The 17,166-nt window shown below is 43.2% G+C and overlaps 2 protein-coding genes across 7 annotated transcripts in view; one reads left to right on the top strand and one right to left on the bottom strand.

Moving 5' to 3' along the window:
* LOC147153647 (FERM, ARHGEF and pleckstrin domain-containing protein 1-like) overlaps positions 1 to 6,848 on the bottom strand; it is a 47,503-nt gene extending 40,655 nt beyond the window's left edge. The window contains exons 1-2 of one of the 5 annotated variants that reach the window (XM_086033769.1): positions 6,494 to 6,848; positions 2,013 to 2,221 (exon numbers count right to left, since the gene is read on the bottom strand). In XM_086033769.1, the coding sequence (XP_085889895.1) occupies positions 2,013 to 2,186 (174 nt within the window). In that variant the 5' untranslated portion in view covers positions 2,187 to 2,221; positions 6,494 to 6,848. The remainder of the gene's footprint in view (positions 1 to 2,012; positions 2,222 to 6,493) is intronic. The other 4 variants (XM_086033753.1, XM_086033738.1, XM_086033744.1 and 1 more) reach the window with 4 other exon arrangements.
* LOC147153646 (N-chimaerin) lies at positions 6,476 to 16,405 on the top strand. 2 transcript variants are annotated; one of them, XM_086033791.1, is made up of 15 exons: positions 6,476 to 6,594; positions 7,613 to 7,704; positions 9,306 to 9,344; positions 9,509 to 9,564; positions 10,619 to 10,650; positions 10,724 to 10,837; positions 11,291 to 11,417; positions 11,502 to 11,663; positions 12,576 to 12,653; positions 12,721 to 12,805; positions 13,540 to 13,713; positions 13,794 to 13,871; positions 13,937 to 14,074; positions 14,163 to 14,268; positions 14,762 to 16,405. In XM_086033791.1, the coding sequence occupies exons 2-15, from the start codon at positions 7,686 to 7,688 to the stop codon at positions 14,931 to 14,933; spliced, it is 1,380 nt and encodes a 459-aa protein (XP_085889917.1). In that variant the 5' UTR covers positions 6,476 to 6,594; positions 7,613 to 7,685; the 3' UTR covers positions 14,934 to 16,405. The 2 variants fall into 2 exon arrangements, with proteins under 2 accessions (XP_085889917.1, XP_085889906.1); XM_086033780.1 differs by lacking the exon at positions 6,476 to 6,594 and adding an exon at positions 7,226 to 7,313.
* Positions 16,406 to 17,166: the final 761 nt, after the last annotated feature.

Here is a 17,166-nt window from a genome sequence, read left to right as displayed (position 1 = left end):
GTGGTGTGAGTGCAAAATTAGCAAATGGGAATCCACGTTCAATAACACTAATTATCTGGAATGTCCTGTCATTGCAAAACAGCTAAATAGAATTTCAAGTAATGTGCCTTCCATAATGAATACCATTCTCCCTCATGTGAGTGTGCCCGAGCGCACATTCCCATCTGATTTTATTAAAAGCAGAGATATATTTTCGGTCAAATGCCTGCGTGTTCAAAACCTGGACTGTGCTGAAAGGAAAACATAGGCCTACATTTCTTCAAACCAATGCCATAGCCAGCATCATCGGTGTGAGCCGCTTATCTTTGTATTCACACGTTTGGTGGGACAACTGCACAAACATGGCAGAGGATATGATTAGGTGAGACAATGGCTCCCTTGTTTTTCACAGTCAGTGATAATAAGCAGTCATAGTGTTTCATTTTCTACCTGTCACCGAGACACTTTTTTTGGTACGCTTTTTGCCACGGACACGACGACCAAGCTTAGAAGCGCCGACGACAGATGCCTCTGCGAATGTACAGCGCTACCCGGCAGGCAGTAACTTGTAGTCTTCTTTGCCCCAAATCGCCACAGGACGTCCACATTTGAATGACAAAGCTGAGTGGCGGAATTTCCTGAATATAAATAAATGTCAGGCTGCATCTCCGAGGAAATGTCATTATTATACATCCTGGCAGCCTCTCTGAGGAGCCTTTTCACCAAATAGCATTACGTCAGATACACGCATCCTGACAAACAAAGGCTGTCCACACTGGCCTTCTTTTGACTAGATTTTACAATACAATAAATGTGAGAGAATAATGCAGTATAGTTACGTACAGTATACCATGTGACTAACGCAATAGGGGTGAGTGAAGCAATTTATGTGGATAGAGTTTCGTATCGTCGCTGTCCTGTGAAAAACACTTCCGTCCATTTTGTTTTCAGTTTTCTTATTTTTACGTGAATCATGTTTTCGCATTACATCGCATTAACCTGAATTTTTTTTTTTAAATCCTAAATTGGACATAAATCTTTTTCACGGGACAGCGACGATATGCAGTTATGTTAGTAATAGTACAGTGGTGTCTTGAAATAAAAGTTAAATGGAAATTGAACTGAAAAGTAAATAATCCTTTCTGCGCTCTCAAACGGATAGGGTGTTACAACCGCAACACTGATGCTACTCATGAGCCCATCCATGGCGGTTTGCATTGTTTGTTAGCATCAAAATGCTAAGATGACTTTCCTAAGACAAGGCTACGTTACGTGGTTGTATTAAATACACAACAGGTTATTCTTTGTTTTGTGTTTAGTTTGACCCCAAACTTCAACTTGGAGTGGCATTAATCAGGTTGAAGCCTCTTTTGTAAAGAAGTACTAATTGTACTGTATCTGACAACCTGCAGCTCGGTGTCAAGTGAGTTGAGTTCACTGCAACCGTATAGAACTTGTATCTGAAATGTTTGCTTGCAAGTCAAAGCAAAAAAAAAAAAAAAAACGGCCAAACGATGGCTTGTATCTAAAAAAAAAAACTCAATCAGGTGTCTCAAGGCACACCTGTTTAGTACTGTGCAATGTAATTCACGTGTGTATATTTGCGCACATACAATGTCAGTGATGCACTTTTTTACCATAGGTGTCACTAGTGTCATTTATTTGCGTATCGGGTTTCAACTTTTCTACTCGTTCCTTCATTTTCTTGCCAGAAACAGCAGAAAGCTATGATCTACCACAAAGATACACTTTTGTTATCTGAACATGGTCCCTGATGAAAATGGAAACCAACTTCATGAAGACAAAACAAATATAAACACGCATTACCAGGAGAGAGTGTGAGATAGGGCTCAAAGTTGCGTCCTCGTGGGTGTCTAAAAAGACACCGCCAGAAAGAAAAGACACACAAAAAGAGAAGCAAAAACTTCTGCGCCCCAAAAGGCACAACCGCCAAATAGGACTTATCAGACAGGTGTCACTCTAATTGCTTAAGAATGCTTAGACTAACTCAGAGTAGCGCAGACGTTACTTACTGATATCTGGAAGACTTCCTGTGTGTCATCCAACATCTGCACCCTGATGGAGACTTTTCTTCCTGGTGCCTGTGCAGGTGGACGCAGGCCGGGCTCCAGGGTGGACACCCCAAAGCTTTCGGGAGCGCCCAGCCTATGGCCGGCCGTGGATGGTCCGTCAGCTGGTTCAACCATGTTGGCTGCTGCCGCTCTCGATCTGTTCCCGTCTGCTGGAGAAACAGAAGAAGGGCTGTGATTCTTCTCCAAATGGCTGGCAGACCGAGTCCGTTTTTTTCCAAATTAAACCGTCTGCGACCTCTTCAGTCAGCCATTTGAGTATTTTTAGATTCTGGTCTTTAAAAAGCAGGCACATTCCGCATGGGCATTTCCGCAAACACCCAATTTTTTACACGGGCCCTGACCCTAAATTGCATTTTACTGCCTTTTGTGGGTGTGTAAAAGCATGCATTTCACAATAAGCAGCATGAATATTAACCTGCTGGAAACCGAATGAGTGGGATGCATAATGAAAGACTCCTTATGCTTATCCTGTATTCTATGGTGGCGATGTAGCCACGACGGAAACACCATAAAATGCGGTAAGTGAAATTCACTGGTGATTTTGTTTATTAGCTGGGCTGATGGCATGCGCATAAAACTGCGGTGAGACACATGCAGGTGGGATTTATGGCGTTTCCCTACAAACCGACCGGTCCAGACTTGTCAAAGCTTCACAAGTAGGGCAGATGAGACACGGTCTGAGAATACACAAAGACACAACCCCCAACACTCATACAGCAGCACACGAATCTTCCAGCATCCCCCACATTTACCCCACACGATAAACCTCCGCCTCAGACAATAAATATCCTCTCAGACGGTCAGTGACATCACGTCTGAGGAATGTTTGAGAAGACAATTCCGACAACACACGCACACATTTTCAGACGTTAATTTGCTGAAAGAGAAATGAAAAGCGCTTCCTTTCCTCTGTTTTTTGTCCAAGGTTCCATTTGGTGACATGCAGACTGGGAGAACACTAAAGCGCTTTAATAAACTGCCCGGAAGAATCAATATGTTTATTCGTGTTGGATATGTACATTTACATATCATATTGATTAAAAGGTCATAAGCGGCAAGTCTTTCTGTGTTACCGTTCCAACACACAGCCGTTCCCATGAGTCTGAATGGTCAGACCCATGTAAATATTTACGTTTGGTACTTTTGGTGGTGTGCCCTTGGTTATGCCTGACATGCAATGTCCGTGTTTTCAAGACTGCAAAAAGTAAACTCTCTGGAAATGGAGCTCAAGGAACTGTTCTGACCTTCAAGGCACACACGTAGACAAAATTGTTGGTACCTCTCTCAATGAAAAAGACAAGTCCACCATGGTAAGAATTGACTGAAAAATCACCAATAAAAATCATTGTTTTATTGTTGTGGCCAAACAGAAATATTCTAAAAACAACGGAACCCTTTAATTTAAGATTTGATTGCACAATCTTTTGAGGGAAAACGTAATCTAATGGTTTCTGTAACCCTCAATGAAACTTTTGACCATGTCTCAACGGGTATTTTTGCCCACTATTCATGCCAAAGGTATTCCAACTTTCTGCTGTTTGAAGGCTGCCGTCTCCAGACTGTCTGTTTTGTTTTCTTTCACAGATGTCCAATAATATTTTTAATCAGGACTCTTGTCTGTTGTTGGTTTGTATTCGCTGTGTTTGATTCTTTATCCTGTGGAAATGCCATGACTTGTAACTGCGACCAAGCTTTCTGACATTGGGCAGTATATTTCGCCCCAGAATGCCTTGATACTTGATAGTCACGACAATTCATTGTAACAAGAATAGCTTCGAGACACCCTGTGCCAGATTTAGCAGAGCAGCCCCAGAACATAACTGAGCCTTCTGTTTGTTTTGCAGTGCCTATGTACAGAGTTCTTTTCTTCATTTGCAAAGCACAAGTGAATTCATTGATACCCTTTTTTTTAAGGAAAGAAAAACCCACAATCACAAGAACATTATCCCAGAAGCATTGACGCTTATCTGAATTCATTTCAACAAATTTCAGTCTCAACAGTTTTAACTTATTTCAGTGATATTTTCATTTATTAATAGAGTGATACTGTGTGAGTGGTTATTTGGTCCAACCGGACAAAATGGCGGATAAACGTACGGCGGAAGGCGATAAACGGACCGCAAATTTTTAGTAAAATGCCCAGCACTGATACGCAGAAGTGTTGGTCCTTGTCTCGTCCTCTGTGAGCTTACAAAGGAAAAGAGGCGTCAAATCACAAGCGGTTTATATCCCCACTTGACCAGGTGACATTTTACTCTAACAAACCTCTACAAGCTAAACAGAAAGTCTACAACAACAAGAGGTCTGCAAGCTGCATCAGATCCAGTATTGGTCAGGATCTCCTCAACGGCGGCAATAATGGAAAAAAAAAAAAAAAAAAAAAAAACCTTCACCAATATTGAGGATGACACACGTTCCTTGTTACTTTGACCTATTTCTCGGATCAGCGGGTTGAGTGAAGAGAGGAAACGGGGAGGCGGTAAGAGGCGAGGGGGGAATACTGAGCAAACTAGTCACATGGGCACAAAGGAAACCACTGTGGGCGCTTCTAACAGCGACGCTTTCACTAGGAGGGACGCTCGCACAGCCTTTGAACTGGTGCTTAGTAGAACATTTCCCAGGGGTTTGTGGGGGTCAAAGCCAAGCGCTGGGGTTCCCATGCAATCGGGGGTCGTCTTGGGAGCCACAAAAAAAAATGTGGAGGGGAAAGCGCAGTTGACAAGAGACAGTGACGGTACTTCCACAATGCGTATTGGCAACCCGAGGCGTTCTTCATGATGTAAGTTCAAGGACACCATAAAAAGCACAAACGACATACCCACAAAGAGGTACAAATATCCAGGACCAAGCACTCCTTAACTTGAAGTCTAACTGCCTGAAAAGGAGGTTTATACTGTGTGCAATGAACAAATACGAAAGGCAAAGGTGTGAAGGTGCAAGACCAGAAGGCCCGTTATGTGAAAGAGATGTGAGATCAGAGGTGATGCCCCTTTGACCTCAACCTGGTGGAGGGGGCCAACAAACAACAACATAAGACCTCTCGTGAGATCAGTGAAGGAGAAAAGGTTTAGCTGAGCCCAAAAAAGCATCGTTTTTTTCTAAAATATGTCATAAACAAGTCTGTCCAGAATGGGGTGGCCAAAGCACCCCTGTGGTCCGTTTTAGCGACCCGCTGCCTTTGCTAAAAATAACATTTGACACAGCCTGCAAGGCTACTTAAAAAGAAGTTGGGGGTAAGGAGTGGGTGAAATGCGTGGGTGTTGAAAAAGAGAGTGTGTGTGTCCTGGGCTCGAATTTGCTTTATAACCGTATTGGAAGGTATGCAAAGTGAACTTCACAGCATGCTGGCATCCGTTATACGTCAAATATATTCATATTCATGTGCGGTGGACTGATCTTCCGGAAGTATATTCTCCCTATCCCAGCAGGATGCCCCTTCAACATGTGCATTAATTTGTTATTGATCTGCCGATCAATCTGCACCTAATAGATTTACGTTTACGGGGGGGGGGTTGTAGGGGTTAGCTGTGGAACCCCCTACCCCTCCCCCTATACTGCTATACTGAGCTCTGTATAGGCCTAGATACACCAATCCGACATCGGACGTCGGTAAGTGTCGGGGCGTCAGATCAGACAGCGGTCTGATTGATGTAGCGAATACCGCCATAACATGGGTTATGTGGTTGTATTATAATTAAGTCTTAAAATATTTGCCTTATTACCTTCAAGACAAAGCTGTGATGGAGCAGTTTTTTAAAAAATTAGATAATATTTAAAAAAAACTATATATATAATTTGATTGCTTAATGGAATAAAGTTGAAAATAGCCAAAGTGGCCCTTGGATCCTTCCATTTTTCCGTGTGAGGCCCTCGGAGGAAAAAGTTTGGACAGCCCACCTGCTGTACACTCATAATGCTTGTTGTTGGCAGAGTGAAAGGCCAAGATGTAGGTTAGCAGAGTAATCCTTAGGCCCTAGTAAAGATGTCAGTAGGCTAAAGGATTGCTGCGTGTTAGTCAATATTGATGGTGACGTTTTGACAATGACAAGCCTCTTTGGAGGGCAACAATGGAAACTAAGTCACCAAGCTGTCCTACTGTCTTTCGGAGAACAAAGTTGTGAGAAAAGGATGTAAAATGATGAAAGCGCTCCAGAGAGCCACCATAAAGCAAACTCGCTGTACAATAACTACAGCGAAATAAGATCTGCCGGTCTGGTCCTCCCCGAGCTCTGCGGGTTCGGGTAACCTAATGACCAGACTTGATGCAAATTCTACCCCAAATTGCTGGGTCATCAAAAACGTCAAAAATCACACGCAGTTGCTCATTCGTTTAGCCACAAGTAGTCTCAACGCGTGCAACACGAGTCGCCACCGAGAGCCTACGTGTAACCTGGCTGCATAATCCGGATAGATTTCCTCACCCCGCTCCTCTTTCCCGGGTGCTCCGTCGGATTTGTCGGTATATCCGTCAGGGAGCGGCGGCCGGCCGGTCGCGTTCTCCGCAATGAAGCTTTGCTCTCAGGTGGGACGCTGGCTCTGCTTAGCAGCCATTTGGACTAATACTGGAAAACGTGTGCGAAGCTTTCCGAGCTTTCTTCGGGAACAATAAGGAGGAACGCGCCGCCTCTCGAAGCCGCCCGGTGGGACTCCGGCCAAACTCGTGCAGTGGCTCTGTCACGCCATCTTCTGGAGAAAAGGAATACATACTGCGATCTGCAGCCAAGGCTACTCGGCTACAAGCGACAAAAACGCATTCCCGCACATATTCGCCACACTAAATAATAAAACGAAGGCTGTGTTCTGAATCTTCTACCCTTTCCTAGTCCACAATCGCCATGTATAGAGATTTGCCCTTATTTTAATCTTTTTTTTAAAGTCAAATGAATATTAGTTTCCAAAGCTACTCGGGCGCACTGTTAATTACGTCATTGCTGTCGCGAAATTACGAAGGCCCCTATCAGCCGAGGGTCTCCCTTAATAGATAATGAACAAATGAATAAATTGTATTAAAATGTTGTTTTATGTTTTAATTAATACAAACAAAGAACTTAATGTCCATCCGTGGTGTGATATCTTCGCGCCGCAACTCATGCAATGGCGAAATGCATCATGGGAAATATTGTTTTTCGACTGCCCATGGTCAAGGTCCGTTGCCATAGTTACTGCAGACAGCGGGAGAGGGCGAGACGGTTCACGTGACAAAGCAAGATGGCGACCACATTGTTGAATTGATGCGAGTGTGTGAGTACTGTACTTCGTTTAATTAGCTAGCCGCTACATTGAGATACCCGGTTTATTGTTTCACATTTAGCTGTCGCATCCTCCTGGTTTAACACAACAACAATGTCGAAAGAATTCGGGGGGGGTTCTACTGTAGCGAGCGGCGATTTAACATGTCAAGTTAAATAATAAACCTGCTAATGTTAGCTTATTGCTTAACCTAAGGTGCTGCTGTCTCATTTGTTGTTAGCCAGTTAGGGTGTCTTGCAGTTCATATACGTCTGGTCGTTACTCATGCTTATTTTTTATTTTTCTTGCAGGTTCTTGAGGGCCGGAATTTGGATGTGATTTTTCTATTGTTCACCATCTTCGTCATCTAATTACAGAATCACAATGGCCCTAAATGTGTTTGGTAAGCAGTATCAAGTTTGCCATTGTAACCTTATCCGAGTGCTTTAATTGAGTCTTGTCGTGTGTGTTCATTACATGCCTTACTAATGCATAAATTATTTGTTGTCTCCCTGTATACATTGAGCTCGTATGAAACAGTAGCCTCAAAGTAGGGATTGGAACACATCATAACGGGCCAGTGTATAACCTCATCAAATCGACGTGATGTTGTACAATTACGAAACACACTTTTAATTTTGTACAATTACTAAAACGCACTTTGAATTAAGTCTTACACTAGAACTGTAGCTGGTAGTGGAATTTGATTGGCTGCAGGGTTTGAATCAATAAGTAACTAGTTCTAACGGCAAATTGGCAGTAGTTTTTGGTGCAATTCTTTTAGGGTTCTTTGTTTAGGACAGCAAAGAAAGAATTGCATCCATCCATCCATATATCCATCCATTATCCGAACTGCTTATCCTCTCTTTGGCAGTAGGGACACTAGGCGTGGCCCTGAACTGGTTTCCAGCCAATGGCAGGGCACACATTTACAAACAGGCATTCACACTTACAATCACACCTAGGGACAATTTAGAACCCATACAAAATGTTAATACCTCTGAGAGAAAGATGGTATACTATAAACCTTGTTACACGGATAGTTTTATAGGGGAGTTTAAAAAAACAGCAACAAAAAACACTTCATGTCAAATATGTTAAAACTGTCTGTATGACCTGACAGTAGACTCTTATAAAAATTATCTATCTAATAATTATCCCACTCTGACCCCATCTGACGCCTCTAATTTTATTTTAATCATTGTTTTAAAACACACTGAGAGGCGTCGCTTTGGTTAGAGATGCAAGTGGGATGTTTGATGAGTGAAGTGAGGCTACATTTAAATTTTGCTAGCGGCTTGAAAATTGCAAACTCCCCTTTATTAACATCAGCGATATGTTGTGTCTTACTTTTTTGACCAGGTCCAAACAACTATCTCAGGGAGGTGACAGAAACTCATCCAGGGGAATATTGTAGTTTTTTTTTTATGACATTGATATCAGAGGGGACAGTGCTGAAGAGATAAGGCCTGCATAGTGAAGACGCACAGAATACACAGACAGGGCAAATTAGAGACGGTTGAGCCATGAATATGCAGGCATTTTTTGTATTTGGATTATGACAGTTTCTCATTGATGGGGTTTATCCCACCTGTGCATTTATGCTGCACTCACATCGGTTGATATCTGATACATAAAGACCTTTTTATCCATATATGTCCAATCAGGGCATATTTGATTCAAAGCGTCTTTTTTTTTTTTCCCCCTTTATGTTGCCGTGATGCATATTCCAATTGTGACACTTCAGGCCATGCCATATGACCCTCCCAAAATGTCAGTTTAACCTTGCACTGTAGATCTAGCAAAGTGAACAGGTAAAATAAAGATTGTGCATTTTTTTACAATAGATCTTAAGTTGAGAGAAAAGATTTTGTTGTATGTCTTTGTTTGGTGTATATTTGTACATATTGTCCTCACTCTTCTCTTAAAGCAAAATGTATTTATTTATTACAAATTTTTGATTTTAAGTACCTAACCCGGACCATTTTCTTTTTGTGTCCTCAGATCATGATGAATACCGGCCACCGGTATGGAAGTCCTACTGTACGTACTTTTAAGTCATTTTTTTAGCATTGGTGTGTGGTGATGCTATTTCCTCTTAATGAGCATTTGTTTGATTGTCCCCATTCTTGTACTTTCAAAAATTGAACAATTTATAGTTTTAACTCCCTTAAAATATGAGGTCTAAGTTGTGTTTTCTGCCACAGTGTATCAGCTCCAGCAGGAGGCGCCACACCCACGTCGATTGACCTGCACTTGTGAGGTGAGGTTTCAATTACCTTATGTTGACAAATAAGATTTTGTACACACCATATTTATCATTCTTATGTTTACATTGTTTTGTGATGCTTGAATGCTGCTCCTTACTCGGGGTTGCACAGCTTTAGAATTTTTTTTCAATTCGACACGAATGTGATGAAAATTGATGTCGCTGATGTCGTCAATAGTATGGTACCGTGCTTTGCATTTATCTTTAGTCACCGACAGTGGACAGCTCTTACACAGATCAGATTTTGCGCAGAACATACATGTTAGAACACAAGAGCTTCAACATTTTGTGATGGCATTTCCAGCCAGAAAAAAATTGTGTGCTTGCCCCTCTAACATCCACGTAACATATGCACAACTTGACCAAATGGGTAAACCTGTCCTTTTTGTGGGCCTACCACAGCAGCAGGTTCGGTATGGTGGCCATTTTCAGCGTTTTCAGATAATAACGGACCTTTTCACGTGCTGTGGAGTAATTCCCCGCTCTCCTTGCACTTTCATAGTTGGGCTGAAAAAGTTGTTCAAATTTCTGCTCTCGCCCGCCTTTACTGCTTTTCCCGTAATGGTCAATACTGCGCGTTCACAAATAGAAGACAATTCAAATCAATTATGGTGAAGGACTCATTTCATTCAGCGCACTCATCTGTTGCCGAACGCAGATCTGCCTCATCCTCAAGCCAAAAGCACCTCATTTGCATCCAGCCGACATCATGCAGCGCTCTAAACATCATTGTTGAGTAGTATATATTCCCTAAATCAGTGAGTCGAGTAGTCTCAGTCCAATCCTTTGCCCTTATGTAACACCACGCAAATATTTGCCAGAATGCTGATGTATCGGTTTGTATCATCATATTTGTTGAGGACAACAAAACACTCTGTTGTACTTTTAGTTTGACTCATAAGCTCCTCTCTGCTCCCACACGTACGCCAACTCACATGCTGGTCCTGAATAAACTTATCATCTTCAGGAATAATATTAGTTTTGCCTGTGGGTGGAATTCTTCTGCTAAACGTTTTATGGTTGTTGAAAATGTGTATTTCTCCCGCAGGTGGACAATCGACCCAAATACTATGGAAGAGAGTAAGTGGCTAATTTTATAGGCGTGTCTTGTGAGAATTGTTTCGTTTGAACAGCAGACGCGTGTTGTGTTCAGGTACCATGGGATGATTTCCAGAGAGGAAGCCGACCAGCTTCTGAGTCAGGCCGAAGGCAGCTACCTCATTCGGGAGAGTCAGAGGCAGCCGGGCACATACACGCTGGCGCTGAGGTAGGCGCATTTCCGTAAACGGTGTATGCCATACGCTAAGTAATTGTTAGCATCAGCTGTGCTATCAGTGAATGTGAATCATCATGACAGGTAGCATCAGCTGTGCTATCAGCGAATGTGAATCATCGTGACAGGTCTGAATTAGCCTCCGCCAAAGTGGAGTACCACTTGTTTTTGGGTCAAAATGATCTATTCATAGCCGCGTTCCACCTGCACACATCCGCTTCCATGTTTCCCCCGTGGTTATAATTACCTTCCATAAATACTGCTCTGTGAATGAAAGGCTTGATATTGGGTTAATGATCTTAGTCTCGATACACTAAGGCCTAGAAAAAGTGATGTCCCAGTTTGGCTTTTGTGTGTTACAGTTTGGAATTTTTCAAAGACCTTATTAAAAGCCATTCATGAGAGAACAGATGTTGCCTAAGATGTTTTTCCAATCACCCCATTCAGGTTCGGGAGCCAGACAAGAAACTTCCGCCTTTACCATGATGGGAAACACTTTGTCGGAGAGAAGAGGTTCGAGTCCATCCATGACCTGGTCACAGATGGCCTCATCACACTTTACATTGAGACCAAGGTGAGCACTCAGTGATCACGATTCACTAACCCGTCCTTCTATCAGCCCAAGGCATTTCAAGCGTTTTAAAACCGTTTCTTATAGGCAGCAGAGTACATCGCCAAGATGACCATAAACCCCATCTACGAGCATGTGGGCTACACTACGCTGAACCAGGAACCCACACTGAAGAAACACTTGCCACACAGCATGGACGCCCCCGATGGCCCGGCTGCCATCAAAGATGAGCACAACACTGAGGAGAGGGTGAGAACGATGAGCATCAATTGATTCTAGCGACAATACATCCTTTTAAGCTTCCCGCGGCACCTTATAACATGCAAATTCACTTGTTTACATATGCGCCTTTTCTAATTGTGGAGTGTCGCAGATAAAGCAGGATAGTGATGTAACCATGCAAAAAGACAAACCATCAGTTCGCTGGCTTTCTCTCCAGAGACCATTTTGCGAGAGCATTTTGCGACTGTAAGAACCACTGCGCTCCTATTGGTTGGTTCTCCTCTGAATGTGACCCGTTCACTCCATCTCAGCCTCCCTCTCTCATCTGCTCAGTGTTGCGGCGTATTACGCTCACTCATGTGGATTGGAGTGTGCAGAGCGCGATGTAACACCAGTTTAGTCAAAAGGATGTAGAAGCCGTTTTGGATTTATTTGCAGATCCTCAAGCAGATTTTGTGATACTTTGGTTGAGCAGCGCCATCAGGATGCAGACAAATTTGGCCCGCTGATCTCTAGGGGCTCTATACGTGTCGTTTTCAGATCCAGCTTTTCTTTGGATTTGGATTGGAGCTTATTTATTATTTCTGATTGTTTTCAATTTACGAAAGCTTCTCTTTCGGCTTAAATACAGTTTAAACTACAGATCCCTTAATGTCAAACAACAAGGCTCATGTTGTTAGGAAAAGTAAGAAGCAATCGGGCCGGCGAGATGAGAGACGAGATGAGAGACGTGCACGTCAAAAGGGTTCGTGGTTTGCTGCTGCTCTCGGTTTGGATGGCGGCAGCGGAGGCTCAGTTCTTCATCTGCCAGTTGCCGGCAGAGCCTTGGACCCCGTTGTAAAGACACGGACCCGGGTCGACAGAGGCCCGATTCGGTCCAAACCAACATCTCCTGCCTCCGCCTTCTGGCAGCCAATCAAATCCTTTGCCCTTTCACAGCTCACGTCGCTGGTGCGGCGAGCCACACTGCGAGAAAGTGACATGGTGCCCAAATATGAGAAGGTTCACAACTTTAAGGTGAGACTTGCACGCGGGCGTGTGCGTGTGCGATGATTGCTTATTCGTCTTTTGCCTCCGTCATCAGGTTCATACGTTTCGTGGCCCGCACTGGTGTGAGTACTGCGCCAACTTCATGTGGGGGCTCATCGCTCAAGGAGTCAAGTGCGCAGGTAACGCATGAATGTGCACACCAGAGGTGGGAGTAAGTCACTTACTGTAAATCTTGAGTGTTACCTACGATTATATAACAAAATGTACATTGATGTGATAGAACGTATTGTTTTGCATAATACTGAAATGAATAGTGGGTTTTCAAACTGAATGAACTTTGAAAAATCTAAACATTCTACACACTGTCACTTTAATTATTTGCATTTGGTTTTTTTTGTCATTACTGTATGTTTTAATAAAGTACAATATTAGAGCGTGCTACTTTTTCTTCATTAAAGAAAAACCCAGGGAGGCTTGAGTGGATTATTGCCATTCCCATTCAAGAAAGATGATTTAAAACAAGTGTTTTGAGTTATGAGCGTGGTCACGGAATCAATTAAACCTCGTTCATCAAGGCATGAGGCGGCTCGTGCACTCCGCATCATAGCTTGCTAGGCAAAAATAGTTTTCTTTCAGAAACAAAACAGTCACTTTCTCTTGCAAATAATGAAAATGTAGGTTTTCAAATGTAAACAGCCTTGTCAAGGTTATTGTTTGGGTTTAGTTGAATAGCTAGTCGAGTCTTTCATGACGTTTGTCCATACATGTCCTAAAATCGGTGACTAAAGTCTGACTCGAGTCCAGTCACGCGACTCGAGTCCCCCGCCTGTGGTGCGCACACACAAGAACACACACACACACACACACACACACGCAGACATATGCACTAAATAAAACCCCTTGTATGTGTCAGACTGCGGGTTGAACGTCCACAAGCAGTGCTCAAAGGTTGTGCCCAATGACTGCCAGCCAGACCTGCGTCATGTCAAGAAAGTGTACAGCTGTGACCTGACCACACTGGTCAAAGCGCACAACACCAAAAGGCCCATGGTGGTCGACATGTGCATCCAGGAAATTGAAGCCAGAGGTGGGTGGCGGCGAGTGTTGACAAAGGTGGAGCCTGCTACCGATCGCTGTTTTAACGTTGGCCTTAACGCCGCTCTCCAGGTCTCCAATCGGAAGGTTTGTATCGAATATCCGGCTTCAGTGAGCTGGTTGAAGACGTCAAGCTGGCTTTTGATAGAGGTGAGAATCGCCCGTAAGTAAACTCCGCGATGAGCCCCTTCCCCGTCACTGCGTTGTGTCCACAGATGGCGAGAAGGCGGATATCTCATCAAGTGTATACGAGGACATCAACATCATCACCGGCGCGCTCAAGCTCTACTTCAGAGAGTTACCCATTCCCCTCATCACATACGACGCCTACCCACGCTTCATCGAATGCGCGAGTAGGCCCCCCCCCCTGACTTTTTTCACGACAACATCTTGAATATCTTTATTGACATTATTATTATTGGCATTGATTGCTCATTGTAGAGATCACTGACCCAGAAAAGCGCCTGGAATCCCTCCATGAAGCCCTGAAGCTACTGCCGCCCGCTCACTGCGAGTCGTTGCGGTACCTCATGGCGCACCTCAAGAGGTAAACCCCTGCCGCATTTCTCTTTTTTATGTAGCATCATGAACAGTCAACTTGAATCCACTGCGGTTTGAGTTAAGTGGGATGATGACCAGAGGTGGGCATTCGTCAGTGCTTTAGTCCGTTCGCGAGTTCTCGTCTTTTCAATGTCGTGCAGCACTACGTTTCGGTATATCTGGCAGTGCTACCCCAAACACAGCCATTTTTTGTCATTGTTTTCAGTTCAAGTCAGCTGTAGCCGGTCACTTTCTGCCACCTGGAAGTACCCTGGTGCTATATTGTTCACAGACACTGTGAAACGTTTATATATAGTGCACCGTACAAATGGGAGCGGTACCTTAGTGGAAATGTTTGTTGCAATGTGCGACTGTTTGCGTTGTATAATACAGACAAAAATACATCTATGCTAAACTGAAGAAACAGAGCTACAGTAATTGAGCACTTATATGTTTTAAGTCCTTTTCCAAGACATGAGCCCTTCCCCGTCTTCCCGCAGGGTGACCCAGTACGAGAAGGACAACCTCATGTCCAGCGAGAACCTTGGAATCGTCTTCGGACCCACGTTGATGAGATCGCCTGACTTGGATGCCATGACGGCACTCAATGACATCCGCTACCAAAGGCTGGTGGTCGAAATGCTCATCACCAATGAGGACGTGTTATTCTGAGAGGCGGCAGAACAACAAGGGCAGGGTCAAAGATATGTAACCAATGCAGGGCAGCTTGTTCCAAATGACTGCCTGTTTTTGTCAGTGCAGTTGCCAGAAGCAGAATGAAGTTTGAGAAGGAAGTCATCAAAACAATGCTAACACTGAGCCACATAGTGTCAGAGCAGTCAAAAGAATGCTGTATTCCTGTTCTTGTTTTTTTTTTTTTTTTTTGTGTTCGAGGTTTGTTGCAATGAGCTTGGAGCTTGCCACCATGAGCCAAAATGAATAGAAATTTTGCAGCAGGGCTTCCATGGCAGCCACCAGAACAACCATGTACTTCCTCAGTTTGCAAAAAAGAAAATGTGATTTGTGTCTCGCTAAAAAGGAGCTAAACTAGTGTCACAAAGCGATAGTAACTGTAACATGAAGGATTTTGTTTGCAATGTTTATTTTTTAATTTTACACTAGTGCCATTTGGAGAAAGGGCCAAGTGAAGTCAAGATGCATTTTGGTTGGTTGTGCTGCCATATCGGCTAGCACATACAGTAGAATTGAGTTCCCCCCATTTCTGTCGGGGGTAGGAGGCAATGATCGATTCTTACTTGAACTTTTTCATTAAGTAAAAGCAAAATTGAAGGTTGTAAAAAAAAAAATCAAAACATACCCATTGCTGCTGGACTGGCTGATAATGTAGAGATGTAACATAATGTAACAGTGTTTTCTAACAAATCGAGGTTGTTTGTGTGATTTAAAAATATTTCCTGTATATATGTTGTTTTTTGATTCCATCATGTACTAACACCACCACGATCTGCTGAACCTTGAACCACTTATGAGCCTTCCGTGATCTGTGACACTTCTTCAGCATCGTCATTTCTTTCTTTTTTTACGTTGTCATGATATTGATGTAAACTATTTTCTGTATAGTATGCATGGGGAATTAAATTATTACATATGCCCATTAAAAGTCAAGTTTGTTGTTAATTTTACAGCATTCCTTGCATCTTAATTTTCTTCACAGGACTAGAAAGTCTGTCTTGTATGTCCATCTAGCTCCTGTATCTGTAAAATGGTGGACACAGTGACAAAGAAGTCACAAGTTGAAGTTGAGTATATTTGTCATGAATTGATCACTTTTCAATCCATGCTGCATGTAAGTGCAGACCTGATCAAAATCTTAAGACCAGTTGAAAAATTGATAGAATTTACCTTTATCACCTTTAGATCTTAATGAAGTTTTAAGTAGAGCTACAATATGCCGTTTGATACGCCAGTCGCCGTTTAATGAACCCACACCACCTGAAGCTTCAGTGTTCCACTGGGTGAAAAAGCAACCCAGATCATGGTGGGCCCCCCCCCCCCCCTCCACTGTCCCGGGTAGAAAAACATCTGAGGTGGGATTTCCTTGTCATGTCAGTAACATTGGGAGCCATCTGGTCTGTCAAGGTTACATTTTTTTTTCAAATCAGAGAATAAAACGTTTTTCCACCTTTCAATGTCCTATGTTTGATGCTCCCTGGCAAAGTCTAAACAGGCAGTTTTGTGGCGTTGATTGAGACGAGGTATTTGAATTTGTTCCTTGTTTTTGAAACCCTTTTCCCGCAGATACCGTCTGACGGTTATTGCGCTGCAGTCTGCATCAGTAAGGGCCTTAATTTGGAGCGAAGAGCGCCCTGTGTGTTGACGGACAGCCAAATGGATCCGCCGGCTCAGTGCATTTGTCAGTTTTGGTTTTCTACCACTTGAATTTTTTGTTCTATAATGCTCAGGATCTTTGAAAATATTTAGAATGACTGTATTACTGCATCAAACCTCAGCAGCAATGTCACGCTGCGAGATTCCTTGCTTATGCAGCTTGACGATTCGACCACGTTCAAAAAGCTGTAGCTTTAGCCATCACGTGGACATGACCATGTGAATGCCAGGCAGAAAATGAGAATTTTAAGCATGTTTTGCCTTTTATGGACAATTCAGAGTATCCGGGCATTTCTGGTAATACCCATGATGCAAAGCGCCTTAGTCGGTGAAAACAACCCACTGCTTTTGCCTGTGACTAGCAATTTACCCTAAGTAAACTCACAGAAAATCATGCCTAGAAGTTGTTGTGAGGGTGGATATCCCAACCATAACATAATGGAACCAAATATCATTCCATATTACTGTATGGTCAGAGAAAGTGGGTAAAAGGAGTGAAGAGTGGGACTGGACAGTTCGGAATGGAAGCTAACCGACCGTGTGCTTTGTGGTAAGC

The sequence above is a fragment of the Filicampus tigris genome, chromosome 1, assembly GCF_054856515.1.
Source record: "Filicampus tigris isolate MCC_2025a chromosome 1, RoL_Ftig_1.0, whole genome shotgun sequence".
NCBI lineage: Eukaryota > Metazoa > Chordata > Actinopteri > Syngnathiformes > Syngnathidae > Filicampus > Filicampus tigris.
This window is presented reverse-complemented; position numbering and strand designations above follow the sequence as displayed.

Coding starts and splice junctions, on each gene's coding strand:
- LOC147153646 (XM_086033791.1), top strand. Junction 9,345..9,508: donor ACCGGTATGGAAGTCCTACT/GTACGTACTTTT, acceptor TTTCTGCCACAG/TGTATCAGCTCCAGCAGGAG. Junction 14,075..14,162: donor ACGCTTCATCGAATGCGCGA/GTAGGCCCCCCC, acceptor TGCTCATTGTAG/AGATCACTGACCCAGAAAAG.